The sequence below is a fragment of the Balearica regulorum genome, chromosome 15 (assembly GCF_011004875.1).
Source record: "Balearica regulorum gibbericeps isolate bBalReg1 chromosome 15, bBalReg1.pri, whole genome shotgun sequence".
NCBI lineage: Eukaryota > Metazoa > Chordata > Aves > Gruiformes > Gruidae > Balearica > Balearica regulorum.
The window spans coordinates 10,361,487-10,381,646 of NC_046198.1; the positions used below are offsets into that span (position 1 = coordinate 10,361,487).

At 55.8% G+C, this 20,160-nt stretch overlaps 2 protein-coding genes across 4 annotated transcripts in view; one reads left to right on the forward strand and one right to left on the reverse strand.

The window, feature by feature from the left end:
* The window catches only part of SLC5A10 (solute carrier family 5 member 10), a 40,184-nt gene that overhangs the window by 7,997 nt on the left and 12,027 nt on the right, over window positions 1-20,160 (reverse strand). For all 3 annotated transcript variants that reach the window (XM_075767953.1, XM_075767954.1, XM_075767955.1), the window contains 2 exons: window positions 17,916-18,121; window positions 15,463-15,598 (listed from right to left, as the gene is read on the reverse strand). In XM_075767953.1, the coding sequence (XP_075624068.1) occupies window positions 15,463-15,598; window positions 17,916-18,121 (342 nt within the window). The remainder of the gene's footprint in view (window positions 1-15,462; window positions 15,599-17,915; window positions 18,122-20,160) is intronic.
* On the forward strand, window positions 276-17,920 carry FAM83G (family with sequence similarity 83 member G). The gene is made up of 5 exons (XM_010311378.2): window positions 276-1,396; window positions 8,069-8,236; window positions 11,585-11,709; window positions 12,489-13,935; window positions 17,392-17,920. Exons 1-5 carry the CDS (start codon window positions 902-904, stop codon window positions 17,809-17,811), a joined length of 2,655 nt encoding a protein of 884 aa, XP_010309680.2. The 5' UTR covers window positions 276-901; the 3' UTR covers window positions 17,812-17,920.

Consider the following 20,160-nt stretch of genomic DNA (forward strand, 5'->3'; position numbering starts at 1 on the left):
TGACTGAGCAGCCAGCACACCAGGAGAGGGGGGGCATTTCAGGAGAGACACTTTTTTTTCACCCAAGACAAACACCCACACCCTTTCCCAGCCGCCCACCGACCTCCCACACCCGCACGGTCCCCGGGGGGACTCTGGGGAGGTGCGAGGACGGCATCAGCCGAAAGAGTTAACGTGCCGGGAATATGTGAAGGCAGCATGTGACCGCAGGTGGGGCAGGGCGGAGCGATGAATCACTCTTTTGCTTTTCCTCTTTTCACTTCTTGCTGTTACCTGTCCGGCCCAGCACTGCGTTGGCAGGAGCCCGAAATAATCGACCTGCCAGCCAGGGCAATGCACGAGAGGCTGACGGAGATGTTCGCTGCCACAAAACCCACCGGCTGACCCAGTTCTCCAGGAACGATAACCACGGACAGCTTTTTAGGCTGAGAAATGCTGCTTTTCTCTGCCCTTTATTAAGCCAGGTTTTTGTGTGTTTCTTTTCCACTTTTCCGGTATTATCGCTGTCTTGAAAGAGCGGAGGATGAGAAGACCGCGGACCCAGAGGTAGAGGACCTTGCTGGTGGTGCACGTGTGCCTGGGGCTGTCTCTGCCCCTTCGCACAGCCCCAACCGTGGGAAGCTCCAGGTTTTTCTTGCCGGGAGCCCTCTCTCCACGCAGAGCCGGGAGCAAGCAAGAAACCGAATCCTCTTCCCCGGTGAAGAGCTCCAGCGTGGCAGGAGCCGGCAGAGAAGGGAGCGGCACATTTCCTCAGCTGCACATTGAGCTGGGGAGGGCAAAGCAAAGCAAATCGCGTATTTAAAGACCGGGGAATAATTAATTTCTTATTTATTGTCGACATCCGGTGCTTGCTGGGGGTACAGAGGTCCCTTTGGAGAGGGCACCGGCGTGTGCTGTCACCATGGCTTTCTCCCAGGTGCAGTGCCTGGACGACAGCCACGTCAACTGGAGGTCCAGCGAGTCCAAGCCCGAGTTCTTCTACAGCGAGGAGCAACGCCTGGCCCTGGAGGCACTGGCGTCCCGCGGCCCCGATGCCTTCTACGAGGTCCTGAAGAAGGAGAACATCAGGGACTTCCTCTCCGAGCTGGAACTAAAGAAGATCCTGGACACGTTGGAGACGTACGACCCTGGCTCCGAGTACATCCCACGCCACGGCAGCAGCGTGGGGGAGAGCGAAGGCGATCGCAACAGCCAAGGGGATGAGCAGGACGTGGCCCCCTCCCTGGAGTACTGGCCGCAGAGGTCCGACCGCTCCATCCCCCAGCTGGACCTCGGCTGGCCCGAGACCATCGCCTACCGCGGGGTCACCCGTGCCACCGTCTACATGCAGCCGCCCATCGAGGGGCAAGCGCACATCAAGGAGGTGGTGCGGAAGATGATCTGCCAGGCTCAGAAGGTGAGTTCCACCGCGGTGACGGGGCAGGATTTGCCCCAGGCTGTCCTGCCGAGGACAGATCCTAAAGTCCTGCTCCACCAGGTAATCCCCATCCTGCAGGAAGCTCTGCCTAAGCAAAGGCATCGGGGTCAAGTGTTCGGGTTTTTCCACGTTCGTTCAGTGTAATCAATATTTGGGGATCAGATTTTGCTGAAGATGCCGTTAGCCTGGTCCAACACTCCCTGGGAGCAACACAGCCCTTCCCCTGATCTGTATGGCAGCATCCTTAATCCCAGGGTCCCTACAGGGCTGTGGGGAAAACCACTGGGGAGAAAAATGAAAAAATGAGTTGAGCTGCTTTCCAGCTGCGAGCACACAGTTCCAGGCACCCACGATCGTTATTCCCAGAGCCCTGGTTGACTGCATGTGGCAACACGCAGGACCCGGAGGAGCCAAACTCAGCCCTGGGGCAAAACAGCCAAAGCCACTGGTCTGGCGCTGATGTGTGTGAGGGTCGAGCTTGGCCCGAGATTGCTGCGGTGCTCCAAATCGGCCTCATCCTGGCTTTAGGAGGAAAACTGTGAGCTGATGTGCAGGACAAGGTGGGGGAGATGCTGAGGGGATTTGGGTTGAGACTCATCCTCCCTGTGGCACCAAACCAAGGAGCAGGGAGTTGGGGCAGATGAGCGATGGGGTCAAGCTGGTGTCGTGGGCAGGAGGGAGATGATGGCATGCGTTTGAAGGCCAGCAGTGGTGGGCAGAGGTTGCTGGTATTTCCCAGTGACCCAGTCCCAGCTGGGAAGTGCAGGAGGGGTCAGTACCTGCTGGATTGGTGGTGCTGGTGCTTGAAGCCCTTTGAGCTCTGTGCATCCGCTCCCTTGAGAAATCTAGCTCTGAGGAAGGAGCATCCAAACTCCAGGGATGGTCCGACAGGAAAACAGGAAGACCCTGCCAGGGGGATACAGGCTGGGATGCATCTGGGCCAGCTGGCTCTGGAGACCCCATGCCAGGGCCAGGGACAGTGCTGGGTTCACAGATCCTGGCAGGAGAGAGGGAAGCCTGGTGGCAAGGAGCCATCTGAGCTTCTCCAGGACCAGAGGGCTGGGGGTCTGACCACAAAGAGCCCCGGCTCAGGCAGGAAAACTGATCTCCCAATGTGTCTGAGCCAGCAGGCTCACGGGGACAGCTGATGCGGGGGAATTGGGGCTGCCCTGCCGTGGACAGGAGCCGTCTCTGGCCACTGTGACCTCGCAAAAGTTGAGGTGACCTGTCCTTCCCCGCAATATTTTCCCTGCTGAAGGACTTTGCAGTGAGGACAGAGGATGGGAGAACTCCCCAACTACAAATAATGTCTCATCTTTGGGTCTTTCCAGCTGCCTCTCACCCAGGCTTGCAGCTCCTGCCTGGCTTTGCCTACTCACAGCTTCCTGCCTGCTCCCCCCCCTCCCCAAACATCATCCTCTTGAGTCATCCTACCACCCTCTCCCTGCTCAGGAGAGCCAGGCAGTTGAGTCAGGCAGCTGCCAGGCCCTGCTGCCTCCACCATCCCCACCTCTCCTTGGAGCCTCTCCAAGCCACAGGGATGTGGCTGTGGTTGATGCAGCCTTGCTTGTCACCGGTCCCTTGATGTCCCATGAGCAGGGCTAGGCTCTGCCCCCTGGTCCAGGTGGTCCCTGCCAGTGGGGTGAGACATGGTGACACTGCTGGTGACATGCAGGAGCCTGCTTGAAGCTTATGGCACCCCAGGAGACAGAGAGATGGGCACGTGCTTCAAACCCACCGTCTGCAGGGTCTGGGGATGGCAAGAATTACAGGGTCTGGCAAGTGGGGCTCTTCCAGAGGTCTCCCACCCCATATATAAGGACCACAATTACTGCAGCTGAACCTGCTATCACACAGCTGAGCCCAGGTGACTGCTGGTGTGGGTGCTCCTATGCGTGGGGACGCTTGGCTAGACGACCCTCCTCTGCACCCAGAGATTCCAGCTGAAACTTAAGGACTTCACGGCAGCTTGGAGGTGAAAGAGTTTGGCTGAGAAAGCAAAGAGTCGACAGAGGGATGGTCCGGCTGCCACTCCATCAGATGTCACATAGGCTGGCTAGATGCCCTGTCCTTCCTGCAGTGTCCCTTGGCCACCCTGCAGAGATCCCTGCCAGATTGCCCCATCCCACTGGGCAATGGCAGTGCTTTTCATCCAGAGCAAGGGTTTGGAAGACTTTCTTCAGTAGTGCATCCCAGAGGATGACCCTCCTCTGCTGCTGTCAAAGATGCTTGGTCTGACATGCTCTCAGATGCCACACACCAAACACCACCATGCAGGTTGCTGTCTCGTGGCCAGAAGAGCAAAGTTGACAGACAGACAGTCTGGCCAAAGAAAGTTCAGAGCCCACGTGAGTCTTGCTGATGCTGGGTAGGTTCACGGCAGCTCAGAGCTGGGGCGAGGAAGCCAAAAGCTGAGATGTGAGGCACCTTTGATGATGCAGATGAACCTACTTGCTTGCAGGAACAAAGCCAAACGCTGCTGAGTTCAGAGCTTCTGCCTTGCTCTGTAGAGAGGCAAACCTAGGTGAGCTGGAGCAGGGGATGCAAATGATCTCGTCCTCTTTCTGGGAATAAATGAGAGAGAAGAGAGGCAGGATCCTGCAGCCACATCCCTGCTCTCCCAGAATATCCCCGTCTTTGTGGCCAACAAATGGAGGTGGTCAGAGACATGGTGCACCACTGGGCTTCACCCTGGAGACCTTCACCAAGTCTGGTCATGGTGAGCCATCTCTCCCTCGATGCAGATCCCCTCAGGCTGCAAAGCTCACAGGATGGGTAGAGAGGAAGTTGTCCCTCTTCTCCTCTTCTCTAGATTTTGAGTCTATCTGACCAGAAACCAGAGCAGGCTGAAAACACTGACTTTGGCCAAAAGCCACCAGACACAGCAGTGAGTTTGACCTCCTCTCTGCACTTGAGGTTCCACATTGAGATTATGGTGATATAATTACCCTGAGCAACTTCCAGCAAAGGTTGGGAGGCCCTATTAATTACTGTTTACAAAACCTTCTGCCATTCCTGGATGAAAGGGTCGACAGGGGAGAGCAATTATTAATGTTACTTGTCCCACCTCACCCTCATCCCAACGTGCTTCCTCTAATTGTGCCTTGGTGCCTGCCTAATTTATTAAATGCCCACGTGGTGTGCGCCCCAAAAGTCATTATCTGATGATTCAGAGTGAGCTAATAAGGAGCTGTAATTTCCTCTATAAAACCTGATCCTGCAGTTTATGCACTCGTCAAAGCCATTCAGAAGGATCCTAACACCATTTGCCCAGCGTCCGAGGGGAGGGGATGCTCACCACTCCAAGGGGTGTCAGGATCCGGCACCTGCACATCCACTGCATCCAATGGATCTTGGCAGCTCCTGGGACCCCGGGAAGAAAAGCATCACTCGGGCACTGGGAGCATCTGGCTGTAGATTTGGGGCTGGCCTTCTCTGCAACCTCTGGATGAACAGCAAAGAGGTGGCGAAGCTTCCTGGGACGTCGCAGCGGCAAAAGGGCTTTGGGAAGAGGTGCCTCTGTCCTGCTGCTGGGGACCTCCCCGGCACTGAGCACGCAGGAGCCAAGCGCTGCCCGGAAGAGGCGACGAGGACAAGGGTGCCAAGCTCGCTCCCCGGAGCAGGATGGCACAGTTCGCACCAGACACTCCCATTCCCTGGGGTGGGAAGTAAATAGCACACAGGATTTCACTTCTCTGGAGCAGACAGACCTCCATTCTTTGCAGATTAAACCCTGCACCTGAGTTTGGCACGGACCAACCGGTCCCAGCCAAAGTTCAAGCACAAGCAGCCCAGCAGCAGATTTCGCCCCTGCGGTCCCTGGACAGTCACCGCGTCAGGAGCGCTGCCAGCACCGTCCTTGCTCTCCCGGCCCATTTCATGCCAGGGTAGAGCGTTGGCACGCTGGCATGAGATCCCAGTGACAAACTGAGGCCAAGCCTGTCCTGCAGGCAAGACGCAGCAGGGAGGGAAACAGAAGCGCTGAGTGGCGACAGGATGCACCAGCTGAGCAGGAGGAATTGGGTTGAAAATGTGGGCAAGTGGGTGAAAGCCGGGCTGCCTCCTTGCTGCCTGAGCTAGCTGCCCTGGGCTACTGCCTGCAGCACGCTGCCTGCTCACCATCCCTGCATGAGCAGGGCTTGGGAGGGGGCACGTCACTGTGCCCTGCCCACGTCCCTGCAAAGCACCTTCTCATCTTCAGAGCCATAGCAGCAAGCCACAACCTTGGGAATGCCAGGACTGCAGTGAGAAACTGCCCTTTCCCTCCCAAAATGAAAGCCAATACTATTATTATCCCCATTTTATCAGCCCTCAACAACTCCCAGAGAAAACACAGTGAACAGGCAAAGAGACATGACCATGGCCACATGGAGCATCAGTGTCAGAGATGGGAGCAAAGTGTCTGCAACCAAACCCACCTCCTCGAGCCAGGGAGACACCGTCCCAGCTCAGGTGTCCCTCACCCGGGACTCGTGGCAGACAACACAGCTCCTCCTCAATTACTTGCTGTAAATGGAAAAGCCAAGCCCTGAGATTTAAGAGTGGCTTTGAACCTGTCCCACTTCACATCGTTGGTGAGACGAGTGCAGCCCTCACCGGGCAGCCCATGCAAAGCAGGCACCCGGTTTTCTGCCTCAGTTTCCCCACCATGACAACAATGACATGCAAAACACATGAGCATGTGCAGGAGGATTTATCCTTCCAATGGCAAAGCCTATTGAGAAGCTCTCAGGTGAGGATAAATGGGAATTCAGTTAAAATCAAGTGGCAGAGCCATAAAGTCCCCCCTTGCTTGGCTCGCTGGCACCTCCCAAAATGCTTATGTGTGGCTGAGGCTGGGGAGGTCGGGGCAGCATTGGAGACGGCATGGGCTGGGGCTCTCTGTGCAGCCTCACTCCTCACCCCATCGCCTGCAGAAAAGGAAGAGCCAGCAGTGTCATAATGCACGATCCTCCTCTTAATTAGACCTCTCCACCTCCTGTGGCACAAAACTAATTAAAAGGCAGCTTGGTGCTTTGAGAGCCCTGGACTGGACGTGCCTGAGTGTGCAAGCACCCAGCACCATCCCAATCCCTTCCGTCCTGAGGGAGGAGCATCCCGGGGTCTCCCTGTGTCACCCCACGGTGTGCGCACACCCATGCTGGTGTCCTCCACGGCTTGGCCACGTGTTGTGGCCAGCAGAGCCCTCCTGGAAGGGCAAAGGGCTGAGAGCACACATCTCCCCCTGACCCAGGGCACCTTCCAGGAACAGCCAGAGATGGGGACACCAACTGGTTTCCAAGCATGGGATGATGACATACCGGTGCCCCAGTGATAAGTCGCTTTCCTGCATGGCTGTTGCCACTCTGTGTGGGATGAGGGGAGGCAGACGTGGCCGCAGGGCTGCGCTGCCCTGTTGCTACCCCGGGGATTGCACCGAGATGCTCAGCTGGGCTGCAGGCAGCTTTGCCTGCACACGTCTCATGCTGCACCGCTGCTGCTCAGTGTTGTGTCACGGGCGATGCCATCTCCAGGAAGGCAAAATCCATGGGCGTGGAGTGAACTTTGGTGCTTAGGCAGCTATCCCAGCAAAATCCCAGCATGACTGGACGCGGTACAGATGCACCTTCCTATCGCATGCGGGACTCACCCCGGCCCCACCACAGCAGCAAACGCCCTGGGTACAAAGGCAACTCCAGCTTGCAAATAACGGTGATGCTGCCGTGTGCCGAGCCCTGCTGTCACTGCACGGGGTGCTGGCACCATCGTCCCAGCTCTGCTCCGCTTTCATACAGCCTGGAAGGAAGGAGGGATGCTGCGCAGCAGGAGCAGCACCCTGAGCACCCGGCAGGCTGCTGGCCAGGCAAGGGGTGGGCAGCGAGACCAAGAGAGACATCGGCAGCCACGATGACAGAAACACCACCTGCCCCGGTGCTCTGCTCTGGCCTCACAGTGCAGAACTGACCTTAAACCCAACCCCATTGCTGCTAGCAGCAACCTGGACTTAGGACATCAGCCGATCACAGGCACTGGGAGCTGCAAACTGCCTACTGTTTTCAAGCAACCGTGTCAGCTTGCACAACGGGCCCAATTTTAAAAGATATTAAAAGTCATTTCAGCTCCTGAATGCACCTCAGAGGTGCCCTGATACTTTCTACCAAGCTTAGAGTCACTTTTAGCTCATTTTTATACTGTTTCTCTCAACACAAGCATGCACGGCAACCCCAGAGACAGCAACCACCTCATGCGATGTGCCCTCGGACAGACAGACACATCGTTGCTTCACAGGTTTCCCCTTCTGGTGCTCCCCGTGATGGGGCCGCAGGCAGTGCCGATAGCAAAACTCCTCAGACAGAAACCTTGCTTGTTCAAGGCAGGAAAGTTAGATTAACCCTCAGAAACCAATTTTTCCACAAATATGTTATGCTACAGGCCACCCCCAGAGACCAAACCTCCCGTAGTGAACAGCAGAGGAATGGGTCTGGGGGCTCCTGCTTTCCACCCTCAGGCTGGCTGGAGCTGGGGGGAGCTTGAGCTCCCCCACACCTAATCCCAACCCCCTAGAGAAAGAGAGAGAGCATGTTGCTTCAGCTCTCACCCAAGCACAGCCTACATCTCGGGGCTGTCACCCAGCCATGCTACCCAGACTGACCTCTCTTCTCCCCTCTCCAGGTCATTGCAGTGGTCATGGACATGTTCACCGATGTAGACATCTTCAAGGACCTCCTGGATGCGGGCTTCAAGAGGAAAGTGGGAGTCTACATCATTTTGGATGAGACCAACGTGAAGCACTTCCTTCAGATGTGCGAGCGAGCCCAGATGCACGCTGGACACTTGAAGGTAAGGATGGCCTGAAGGGGCCGGGGCCGGGCAACCTCCTCCAACGTAGGGAGATAATCAGAGCTATCAGCCCTGCTCCCTCCTGTCTTGGGGAGATCACAGCCCCCAAACTTCAGGCAGGGCTGGACGAGCATAGTCCATTTTTTCCTGTAGTCAAAGCTGAAGGTGATGCCCAAACCCTGGAACAGCAGGATGGAGAGGAATGGATGAGAGGTGGGCACGTGGATTTCTACCCAGTAAAGCTGGATACAGAAAGCCTGGTGGGCTGCTGGTACCCCCAGAGCTGGCTTCGGGGCAGAGGGGTGTTCAGGGAGCTGCTGCCCCACAAAGGTGGGCGCAACTCAAGCAGGGCACTACAAAGCCCAGGGCAAACCTACGTGCTCAGCTCCTCCTGGTGAATAAGCCAGCGAGAGGGAAGGCACGAGAGGCAGGATGCTCTGCCAGTGCCAGATCCGTGCTCTCATCAGCCCCGTGGTTGCTCCTGCCCCAGGGGCAGGACCGGCAGGAGCAACCGCCGGCCGGTTCTCTCGCTTTGGGGCATTCCCGCAAGTCAGAGGCTGGAATTAAAAAACTTGATTTTCCCCTTTTCCGGGGCCTCCGCCCCAGCACGGGGCCAGGAGCAGAGCAGGAAGGCACACACGCTGCCTGTGATCCCGGCAGCTGCCAAGGATGCCCTCACCACCCTCGCTCGTGCAAAGGCAAAGGAAGACAAACAGACAGAGGAGAGGGCAGGGGGTTATAGGAGCAGCAGCGGGGACCCTCGCTCCAGCCGCAGGACAGAGTCCCAGGCTCCCCGCTGGGTGCAATGCTCCCGGCGTCGGATGCAAACGTGCTGGAGCAGCCCGGCAGTTTCAGGGCTTGCAGACACCCCCCTCCCGGCTGTGCTTCACCCACCAGCTGCGAGTCACTGGGCCTTGCCTGTTGCTTGGCAGAAAGGTGATGTGTCTCCGCGCCTGACGTCACCCGGCCACGCACGCTGACTGCCAAATGGCTGGCGGGGAGGCCCATGCCCGGGCAAGCTCACCAAATTTGCTTACAGTGAGGGCGAACCCCCGGCTGAGCAGGAACACGTAGGAGCCACGACACCCTCACGCCGGGCAGGAGCGGGGCCAGGACACACGGGGGGGCTTGGGGACCCCCACCCCAGGGAGCCAAAACCACTGGCCTGCCAGGCTCATGCCCTCCCCAGCCGCCGAGCCCGCCGGCCGTGCTTAATTGCTGCTCACGACAATTAAAGCAGACTCAACTGAGCTTTTACCCTCATCCAAACTCCCCAGAGAGTCTGGTATCCTGCAGACTGCTTCTGCTCTGGGACCAGAAAAGCCAGAGCTGATGCACGCCGGTGTTTTAATGCATTAGCAATCTGGTGGCAGGACTGGAAAAGCAGGAGAACACCTGCAGAGCTCGGCAAATGTCTAGAAGTTGGGATTTGCCGCATATTGCGGCCAATTTGCTGGCAAGGGACGCAGCAGGGCAGGAGGCTGTGAGGAAACTAGGGCAGTGTCTGGGACCTGCTTCGTAAGCCAGGAGATGCTAACGAAACGTACATCGTTATCTCAGCGCCTTCCATGCTTTGCAATTAACAAGGCAGCTTGGGCAAGGCGGTTGCTTCGTTGAGCAATGGCAAGTGCTTGGGGAGTGATTCACCCATCCCAGGCTCGGCAGCTGGCCATCACGCTGGGCACTCGCTTGCTGAGCGCTCGTCTTGGGAGAGATTAAATAAACAGATCTTACTTAACAGCAGCAGTACGCCAGGAGCGAGGAGGAAGGGAAAGGTAACCTGCACCTTGCTTCTGGGGAGCTTTGTTCCCCTGGGTGTTACCTGAGAAAAACCCACAGCTGCTTTGTGCCTTTGTGCAAAGGTTCGGCTCTGAGCGGGAGAGATCGACGCCCTGGGAGAGCTGCAAGCCGGGGACGCCCAGGCTGGCGATGGGCAGAGGGCTCAGCCTTGGGTGCAGGCGTTACCCAGCGGCTGTTCGACCCACACCCCAGGCACTACCGCTCTCTCAGCAGCCCCGCGTAGGGACAACGCGGGGCAGGGATGGGAATTGCCACCCCAACCTGCTTGCCAGCCAGCCCCTAGCACCCCCAGTACTGCCCAACACTGGGCATTGGGGTGCTGAGCACGGCTCCCCCCCCCCCAGCCACACCAGGCAAAAAGATGAATGCTAGGAAAAACCAAAAATCAAACACACCATAAAACCCTCAAACTTCTCCACTCAGCATGTAAAACTTCCCTGGAAAACTGGTCAGGAAAGACTTTGCTTTTGGATCACACCAAAACCAGCTTCAAATCACCGTCCCTCCTGCCAGGCGCATGGAAGTGGGGACCAGGCGTGCCCCAGCTCGGCTCGCACCTAGGTTAGGGCTGTGCCAGGTCCTGGGCTACAGGGACAAAAGAGACCCCAGGGAAGCAGATGAGGAAGGCTGGAGGTGAGGAGGACAAATACCACAGAGGACATGACCTAGTGATGACATGGTGCCTTTAGCAATGGCATTACCAACATCCCGGCAGGAACAGGAGGAATGCAGGTGCTTTCATAAGAAAATATTTTCTCCCCACCCAAGGGAGACCATTTGCAGTGAACGATGCTATCTGCTCAGCTGCAAAAACGTGCTGGTGTCCTCCAGAGAAAAGCACAGAGGCATGAAGCAGACTGAAGATAAACATTTTTTCAGAGTCAGAGCTGCCCATCCATGTCTGGGCTCCCTGTGGGGAGGACACCCCACTCCTTGGCCACCTCCGCAGGGACCCAATGTGGGACATGCCCTTTTGGCCCACATGCCCAGGTTTTGTTTCCCAAGGGTGCAAAGATGTTTTCCCCTGGTTTTTCTCCCCACTCACCCTTAAAAACAGGACTAGATGCTCAGATTTGGGAGCACAGCAAGGGGGAAACTCAGTGGAGAACAAGCCCACTGCCATCAGGTCCACTTGCGCTGCCCTGGGGCTACCACCTTCCCCTAAAAACCCCTTGTGCATCTCCCGCTGAGGGGGAGGTGAAGAATCACCTCTCTCATGATGGGATTTGCATAAATCACAGGAGATGGAAAATGCTTGGCAGCATTATCACACACTGCTCACCCATGGATGCAGGCAGCGCCAAGTTCAAGAGGTAGAAAACACTGTCCGACGCATGGGCAAAGCAGGAAATTTTTGAAGCCGAATCCTCAGTTCGCTGCGTGACCCTGGGCAAGTTATTTTATCTTCCCATCACTGTGGCCTCCTCTGAGCCAGCCATAAAGACCATTTCCCCGTCCTCGGAGGGGCTGTGGAGCATCCACAGGGGTGAGCGATGCTCTGAAGACCAGTCCTTTGCTCCTGCTCACACCTCTGCCTCTGCTTTGTAGAACCTGCGAGTCCGGAGTACAGGGGGGACAGAGTTTTTCACGCGCTCGGCCACCAAGTTCAAAGGAGCTTTGGCCCAGAAGTTCATGTTTGTGGATGGGGACCGGGCCATGTGTGGATCCTACAGGTAATCAATGGTGTCTCCTCTTGCCCACCCCATAGAAGCTTTGGTCAAAGGACCAACATGGACCAAGTCCTGGTCCCTGCCCAGCCTGGCCCCAGGACCCTGTACCAGACTTGCTCCCCTCCTCCTAAATTTGAGAGATGATTTTGCAAGGCCAAGATTTGGAGTGGGACCCAAGGGGTTCCCACCACCCCACAGCCAGGTCTAGGACACCCCTCCTTCTCAGAGGTGGTGGGACACACCAAGTGTTTCTGTCAGTGCATGTCATGAGCACAAGGATGGACAAAAGTACCAAACTGCAGCCAGTCCTAGACCTCAGGTTTTCCAGTTACACATTTCCTACCCAAAGCCTATTCTAATTTGTCGAAATGAAAACTTGTTTTGGTAGAAATAGATCCATCTCAATAAGCTTTTCAGTTTCAAACAAGTTTCATAAACACGGAACTGAAACATTCCCTACTTTCTGGCCACAACAAACACCACATCCATTTACAAGTTGCTTTTCTTAACTAACCCAAACTGAGAAAGGAAAAGCACTAACACTAAAGTGAAAAACTAGCTCACATCAAATACCTTTTATTTTTACTTCAAGTTCCACTCTGCTCAAGACTTCATTCTAATTTGGGATGAGAGCTATTTCTTCAGTCTCATTATTATTAATGTTTACAGTGAGATCATGTCCCTGCTAGCACCATCAATCCCCCGGGGAAAGCCAGGGCTGGGGAGAGGTGTGTTATTTACCAGCAAGCACTCAGAGACTTTCCAACACATTTCTGTTCCAGCTTCACCTGGTCTGCGGCAAGGACGGACCGAAATGTCATCACAGTCCTCTCGGGCCAAGTGGTAGAGGCATTCGACAAGCAGTTCCAGGAGCTCTACCTCATGTCCAAGGGGGTGAGCCTAAAGTCCATTTCCATGGGTGAAGAGCCTGAACCTGAGCCTGTAACACTGCCCTCCGTCGTGCCGGTGACCCCTGCCAATGCTGTGGTGAAGAAGCTAATAAACCCTAAATACGCCCTGGTGAAGGCAAAGAGCGCCGACCAGATCAGCAAGACTTCATCAGAGAACCAGGACAAAAACCAGAAAACTGACAACAAAGGCAAAGCCATGCCCGAGGGCCAGGTGGGCGACAGGCATGGAGACATGGCAGATCTCTCCCTACTCATCCACCCTGGCCTCCTGAATCTGGAGAAAGCCAACATGTTTGACTATCTGCCCACCTGGGTCGAGCCCGACCCCGAGCCTGGGAGCGAAGTCTTGGGCTACATCAACATTATTGACCCGAAGATAAAGAACGTAAAGCTCTCGCAGATGAACCGCATCAAAGTCTGTGATGTCTCCCAGGCCAGCGCCCAGCACCGGCAGATGCTGAAGAACAGGGAGATGGAGATCAAGAAAAACTCAAACCAAGAGCCACCTCTGATGTTCCCTTACCAAAGGCAGACCCCACAGACCCCCATGGAAGCTCCTGCAGCCCCTGCTACCAGCCCCATCGAAGGTGTCAGCTGGACAATGAAGCAAGCAGGAATGTTTACCACTTCACCATTGGGCCACTGCTTGAAGCCACCAGAGGAGATACTGGAGGACATCAAGCCCCCAGTTCCAAAGCCAAGGACCATCCCTGCTGGTGTCCTTGTGACCAAAGTCATTACGCCCTGTGAGGGCAGCACTGCCCCAGAGGATGACATACAACCACTGCCAGGCAACCACGAGGGTACAAAGCAGGAACCAGAGGAGAAGCCCAATGGAGCTTCAGTGGAATCCTGCCATCTCCAGCCAGACCGGCCAGTGACAGGGACACAGGAGGACAAAGGGCCTCCCTGCACCCATAACGGGCTGGGAGATGGGGAGGAGGAGGAGGAAGAGGAATACATCACTCTCAGTGACCAGGAGAGCTACTCCAGCAGCTCTGCTGACCACAGCTACCGCCGCTCCAATGCCTCCTCCATCTCAGATGAGTACTTCGAGGTGAGGGATCGCTACGGGCCACTCCGGCGAACCAACTCGGACGTCACCCACAATGGGGAGATCCTTCCCATGCAGAGGAAGCTCAGTGACCCTCACATCAGCCGGGGCACCTTCCTCAGCCCCCTGGGGAGCCTTCCGTCCCTGAAGCATGTCCATGTGGAGGACATGACGAAGAGGAGGAGCAACGCCGTGGAGATTAGGTGCGTGCTGCCACGCACCATCCTGGATGGCAACAGCTCCTACCCCAGCAGTACTGCACAGGTAGGACTTTTTGCTATAACCTTCCCTATGTTTCTCCACCCTACAAAGGTTGCAAACCTGGAGGTGACCCAGCCAGCTCAGCCAAGGCGTGGTGTCATCCCTAGCTTTGGTGTCGCGTCCTAGATGCTGAGATCAGACTACCCATATGGGAGAATAGCTCTCTACATGTGGCGATGGTAGGAGTCACCCAAGAGGTGCTCTTGGTTGGGAAGGTTGGTGGCCATATCACAGCTCTTGGTGTCTGGGAGTGCAATGGGAACAGCTGGTAAATGGGAGGTTTTCAGGAATTAAAGATTATCCCATGGCATTGGGCTATGGGATGGAGCCCAGCGGCTCTGTACAGCTGTGCCTGGAGCTGCTGGGCTCCATCCCAGAGCCCATGAGCAGTGGCATCATGCCCAGCCAGGGACAGACTGTGCGTGCAGGTGTGTCCTTCTCAGGCTTGTTTTCTAGCTCCTTGCAATGGTGATTAGCATCAAAGTAAAAGCACTCGGACACATAATTAGGCAGAACAAGACAGCGGAGAAACAGGGACGGCAACCTCTGTGGGCGAGCACTGTAGTCAGCAGCTTCATAGCTGATCCATGAGTGATGCCAGACCTTGTCACCCCACAGGGTGCACGCCAGCACCCCATGCAAGACCACAGGGTGCACACCAGCATCCCCATGACAGCAGGAGCATCACCCCATCCAGGCAGGCGGATCACAGGGTCAATCCTCTATTTCCACCCAAGTACTGCAGCCTCTTGCACCACAACCAAGTATTTTGCTTTCTCAAGGATCCCCACCCGCTGTTTTCGGGGCATTTAAACCCCCAGGGCTAAATCAGCAGCTGAAATCACTGAAACCACCTGAGGTTACCCTAGCCGAGCATCTAATCTGTATTTAGCGAGCCCTTTGATGCTCTGTGACCCAGGTGCCGCCTTGCTCAGATTGGCCAGGTGCGTTGGTGTTCCTGCAATATCTCATTCTGGCCCTTTGAAAAATTGACATGCCATCAGGGTTAGGAAAGCCAGCGCTCAGCTGATGGAAATGAGCAGAGAATAGTTTGTCCCATGTGCAAAAATAATAAACTTATTATTTATTATAATAATGATTAACTCTCTATAAATTAGATTAACTCTCTAGAAACCTTGAATCCAACAGAAATCACCACCAACCCCCACCAAACATTTCTGGTTTTGCTCCACGTTTCCTATGTGCTGGCCCTCAGCCCAGTGTAGCCCAAAACGCAGGCGGAGGCTCGCTCAGGGCAAGCATCGTATTTTCCATCACACTGAGAGCACAGCACCCAAGTCATCCCTGGAGCACTGCCTTGCCCAAACACATGCAACCCTGTTGACACCCAGCTGCACGGTTAGTAGAGTGCAGTAGCATTGGCTGATGCACAGCAGGCACAAGGAGAGAGCTGGGGACACTCAGGTCCTCTCAGGTCCTCTCCTGTCCCTCTCCCCCCTGCTCCCATTCATCGCTTAGTGACAGGCAAAATACCCACCCTGCTCCACGTCCACGTGGCAGGGCCCTTACCTGGGTACAGGACCCTGCTGATCATCCCCGGCATGATGATAACGAACAAGGGCAGCATCTTCAGGTAGCTGGCCAAGATGGAGCCTGCCTTGGCATGAGTCAGGCTCTTAGCAGAGAGCGACCGCTGGACAATGACCTGTGGAGAGCCGGGCAGGAGAGCTGAGCAGCCACCAACATCTCCTATTCCACATCAGCCTCTTCCTTGCCAAACTGCATCCCAAGCATCTCCAAACACTGGAGCCACTGGGAATCGGGCCCAAACGCAGCTCGCAAATGCAGCGTAGATGTGCACCCAACCCATGGGCTGGGTTCCTCTCCAGACAAGCAACGGATTGGTGTCATGCCATAGCACCACAAAAGCGCAGTGCAACCACAGCAGTGTGTCCTCCTGACAGTATCAACCATTCCCCACCACCATCCTCTCTCCTCTTGCCCCTTCTATTCAATCTCTTCCCCAAAGAGTGCCCACAACAAAATGGACACCGAGTCCAGCCTCCTCCTACCACAACTCCACCACCCACACTGCTCAAACCATCGCACCTCAAAGCTCTGGCCAAGCCATGTCCATCCATGATACAGCTAGCCCTTGGGCTTCGAGGCAATCTCTCTTAAATAGGCAACATCCATAGGAAACACTAACTTTAAAAGAGCTCAGACTCTCCCCAGAGGCTCACAGAGAAGTGCTCAGCACCCAGCAGGATTCAGCCACTCCTGAGCAAGTACTGGTGGGCAGGAAGGATAGGATGCCAGCTCCTGGAGTGGGATACTTGGGGAAGCTGTGGTTTAACTTCTGCCCAAGAGCCAGAGCATGTCAGGAGCCACAGGACCCACCACCCAGCTCAGGCACCATGTGCACCACATCAGGCATGTAATGACCTCAAAGGGATAGATCACCCTTAGTCCTTCTCACCTGAAAACATCTCAGACCTTACCACTGACTTTAAGCAATCTATTTAAATCAATCTAGCATTACTTAAGCTAAACTGCTTTAACGCAGCCCTCCTGGTCAAAGCAGGAGGTGTCTGCTCAAGGACCGGAGAGGCCATTGGGATATTGGGACTAAATGACCGAACACCAAGACAATGCCAATAGCACAGTGGAGATGCAGCACCGGTGGCATGGCAGGGGTCGCGGCAGGGCAGGTCAGTGCAGCCAGCTCTGCAGCCTCCCAGCTCCAGCTCGTCCTGCTGTCAGCACCTGCACTCGCTAGATCCAATCTTGCCCGGTATGTCTGCACGGGGTGCAATCACACCTCCGGATTGCGGCGCAGACACACCCAAAGAAGAAGATAAATATCTGGTGACCACAGCCATGCATTAAGGCCTTACCCAGTCCAGAATTAAGATTAACGATGCTCAGACCCGATCCAAACATGTCTCTCAACCCAGCTAATCAGAGCCACCCCCGCAGTGGTGTTGCAGCTCACTGTTTTCTCCTGATCCCACCTCCTCTCCCAACCCTCCATCCTTTCATCTAATCTTGATAGCCACCTAATCCCACAGGTTGGGTCTGGATGACTGAATGCTCTTTGGGCCTGAAACGAGTGCTCTAGATGAATAAGACGGGTGTTCAGGCTGCTGCTAGAGAGAAGGCATTTAGAAGCTGCTGGCGTCCTTGATCCTGGATCTCTGGGCAGCCATGACTTGGCTTGGGATAGTCTCTGGTTTGCCGGGGCTGCTCAGATGCTGCTATGTGCAGGACAGTGCTTGGCCAGAGCAAGAAATCAGAGGAGCAGCAATGGTTGAAACTTGAGCCAGTTTTGAGCTGACACTGGTCTCAGAAGAGTTTGGGCAAGGGAGTATACCAAGCTGCAGAGGGATTTGTCCATGAGGACCAAGTCCACAGCACAGACATGTGATGGGGTGTCCTTGCAGGGGAACATCATCCTTACAACAGCAGTAGCTCATCTCTTTCTCTGCTCTTTAACAGGGGATGCACATCTACCGCTACCGACCCAGGAACCCCGCAGGCAGAGAGCAAGGCAAGGAGGTCTCCTGCTCCCCGACACACGAGAAACCCCTCGGGGCCACCAAATACAGAGGGGATGGAGCTGAACCCAAAAAGACCATCGCAGGCAGCCAGCCCTACTGGCAGAGCAAAGCCTTCAGCCCCAGCAAGCCCACACAGCCCGGCCACCTCTCACCAAGCCACCCCAAAGCATCAAGCAAACGCTTAACCTCCCTGCCAGAAAGCCAGAAGACAACCGAGGAGGTGAAGACACCCCTTGGCATCCCGCTCTCCAAACTGTCCCAGTCCAAGCACCTCAAGAACAGGGCTGCGGGAGCCCCAGGTGCTTCTATTGACTCCAAAAAGAAGCCCCCCGAGACCACTGGCCAGAAGGACCACTAAGCACTGATGCAGGTGGACTTCCAGGGCGAGAGTGATAGTAGAGCGTGCCTGGACCCCAGGCAATGCCGTGTTACATGGGGCAGGGGAATCTTGTTTACATTTACCTGGTCAGTGCACCAGTACCACGTGGCCATGATAGACAGCCCGAAAGTCATCCCAGTCCAGGGCAGATCTCCAGAGACTGGGTCTCGGAAGAGGTGCATTGCATCCGCTCTGGGCAGGTGGCAAGTAGTGTTGGGAACAATCTTGGATGGCACAGCTTTTAAATAGGCCTCTTCCAGGTTGGGGTAACCTCCAATCTCATTAAAGGCTGGAAAGCATCATTGGGAGAAGCTGGTTAGAGTTGAGAAAAAACCAACAGCCTGTGAGATCAGCTGGCAGAATGCTTGCCAATTTGTTAACTCAGAAGTGCTGCCCAGAGAGGGAGGGCTCGTTCATGATCGTGTTTTCTAGTTATTTAAGAGACTCTTCTATTAACAATTTGCACAGCAGGTCCCATTACAGTCCACTCTCCCTTCAGAGGGTGACCCGTGTCCTGGGACAGAGGCTCCTCAAGGGACCCACCTCTTTTGACTTCATACTGTAAAAGCAACCTGTTTATTAAAGCTCCCCAGTCCCAGAGCAAGGGAAACTCACCTAAGACTATTAAAATGCAAGATTAGGTAGCCTTTGACTTGATATACTCAAGGTGCCTTAGCACAGATGTCCAGCCAAACATTTTCTACCCCTCTGAGCATTTTCCCAGCACCTCCCACGTGGCTCCATCCCCAAACCTCCAGCAACCAGTGGGAGGAAGAGAGAGAGAGAAAAAAAAAAAAAAAAAGACCCTCTTCACTACATTTTTCCTAGAAAATGGGATCCAAGGTATGGGTCTCTGAGCCCTGCTGAGGAGTACGTGCCATGAACAAGCCCTAGCAAGCGAGCCTCCGAGCCCTTGGCAGCTGCCTTGGTGCTCCTCCCGCCTGTGCTGCAGCCGCCAGCCCCCAGCAGCCGCTGCCAACCAGCCCTGGGCTGTGCCCTGGCCCCCCACCGCCTCCCCGCTCCTGGGGAGCACGGGCTGAACGCTCCTCAAGGCTCCCCCCATACCTCCAGCAGGAGAATTTTGGAGCAGGGAAGGATGGGAGGCACCCGCCCCGCTCCCCCCACGTGCCATGGCCACCCATGCAGCAGCCGTGGAGGAGATACGCAGGGAGCTGTGTTGGCTCCCCCATACCCACAGCAGCTGCTGACGCCCAGAAGAGAGGACATCATCCTGCATCCCTTTCGCTCCCTTCCCCCGTGGGCTGCTGTCCAGACCCTCAGCTCAGCCCCGTCCAACGCAGCAGCGGGGTGGGAACGTGCTCCTGAGAAGTCGCCCTCCTGCAGGACAGTGCCCACGAGCGCTGCTGTGTTTAGATGGAGAGCAAATCCCTCAGGCATCGGGTGCTGGATACTGGGATCACCATCAAATGCCAGCTTGAGCAAATCCCAATTTCAAAGTCACCCGTCCTGCTCCATTGTCCCCTCCCGCCCAAGGACAGCTCTCTCCCTGCAGCCCTGCCATTTACATTACTGACCTGCACCCCAGTCCCCATCCCAGGGCATCCCCTTGACCTGAGGCTGTTGGGGAGTTTGCAAAGGGGCATCATCCACCGTGCCCCCCCTTCGCAAACTGGACCCCTGCATTTCACGGGGAGTCACCATTCGTAAACTCCTCCTGCTCTTGTGCAAGCAGCTCTGGCCACCCTCCAGCATTTGCTTTATCCAAGCACTGGCTACTCCCAAGCTTTGCATGGGTGTTGAGCACCAACAAAGGCTCTCCAGAGGTAGAGGGTGAGCACTGAAAGCAGAGATTTGTGCCCAGGGGTGCGGGCCTGCTCCCTTCCCAAAAGCGTTTGCCGGCAAGTCATGACACCTACGCTTGCTGGGACGGAAGAGCAGGCAAAAACCTCAGGGCAGCGGGAGCTCAGGCTGCAGATGCCGGGCTGCAGCCCGCAGGCTCCACCATGATTAACACGCCTGTGGTGAATGCCGAGCGTGGTGCAGGGTGGCACAGTCTCTCTCACCAGCGATGCCGGAGCTGAGCAGAGCCACCGCTGGCATTGCCACCTGATGAAACAGACACCGAGCTCTCTGTTAAGCAAAGCATACCAGCCTCAGGGTCCTGAGGTCTCCCAAGACCCAAGGAAAAAAAATTTTGTGACCAGCAGCTTGTCTTTCGGCTCCCTGTCCCTCTCCCAAGCACCCCCACCTCCCTGCACACACCACGCCACGCTCGCAGGTTCGCAAAGCCAAAAAAAGCTGGGCTCTGCAGTCACCGGAGGGGATTTTCCAGGCCTTGCCTACCTGCCCTCCCACTCTGGCTCTGCG

Excerpts from the sequence above, each read along its gene's own strand:
- FAM83G (XM_010311378.2), top strand. The coding sequence starts at position 902 with ATGGCTTTCTCCCAGGTGCAGTGCCTGGACGACAGCCACGTCAACTGG. Across the intron at positions 8,237-11,584 it reads TGCACGCTGGACACTTGAAG|AACCTGCGAGTCCGGAGTAC; the intron begins GTAAGGATGGCC and ends TCTGCTTTGTAG. Across the intron at positions 11,710-12,488 it reads GCCATGTGTGGATCCTACAG|CTTCACCTGGTCTGCGGCAA; the intron begins GTAATCAATGGT and ends TTTCTGTTCCAG.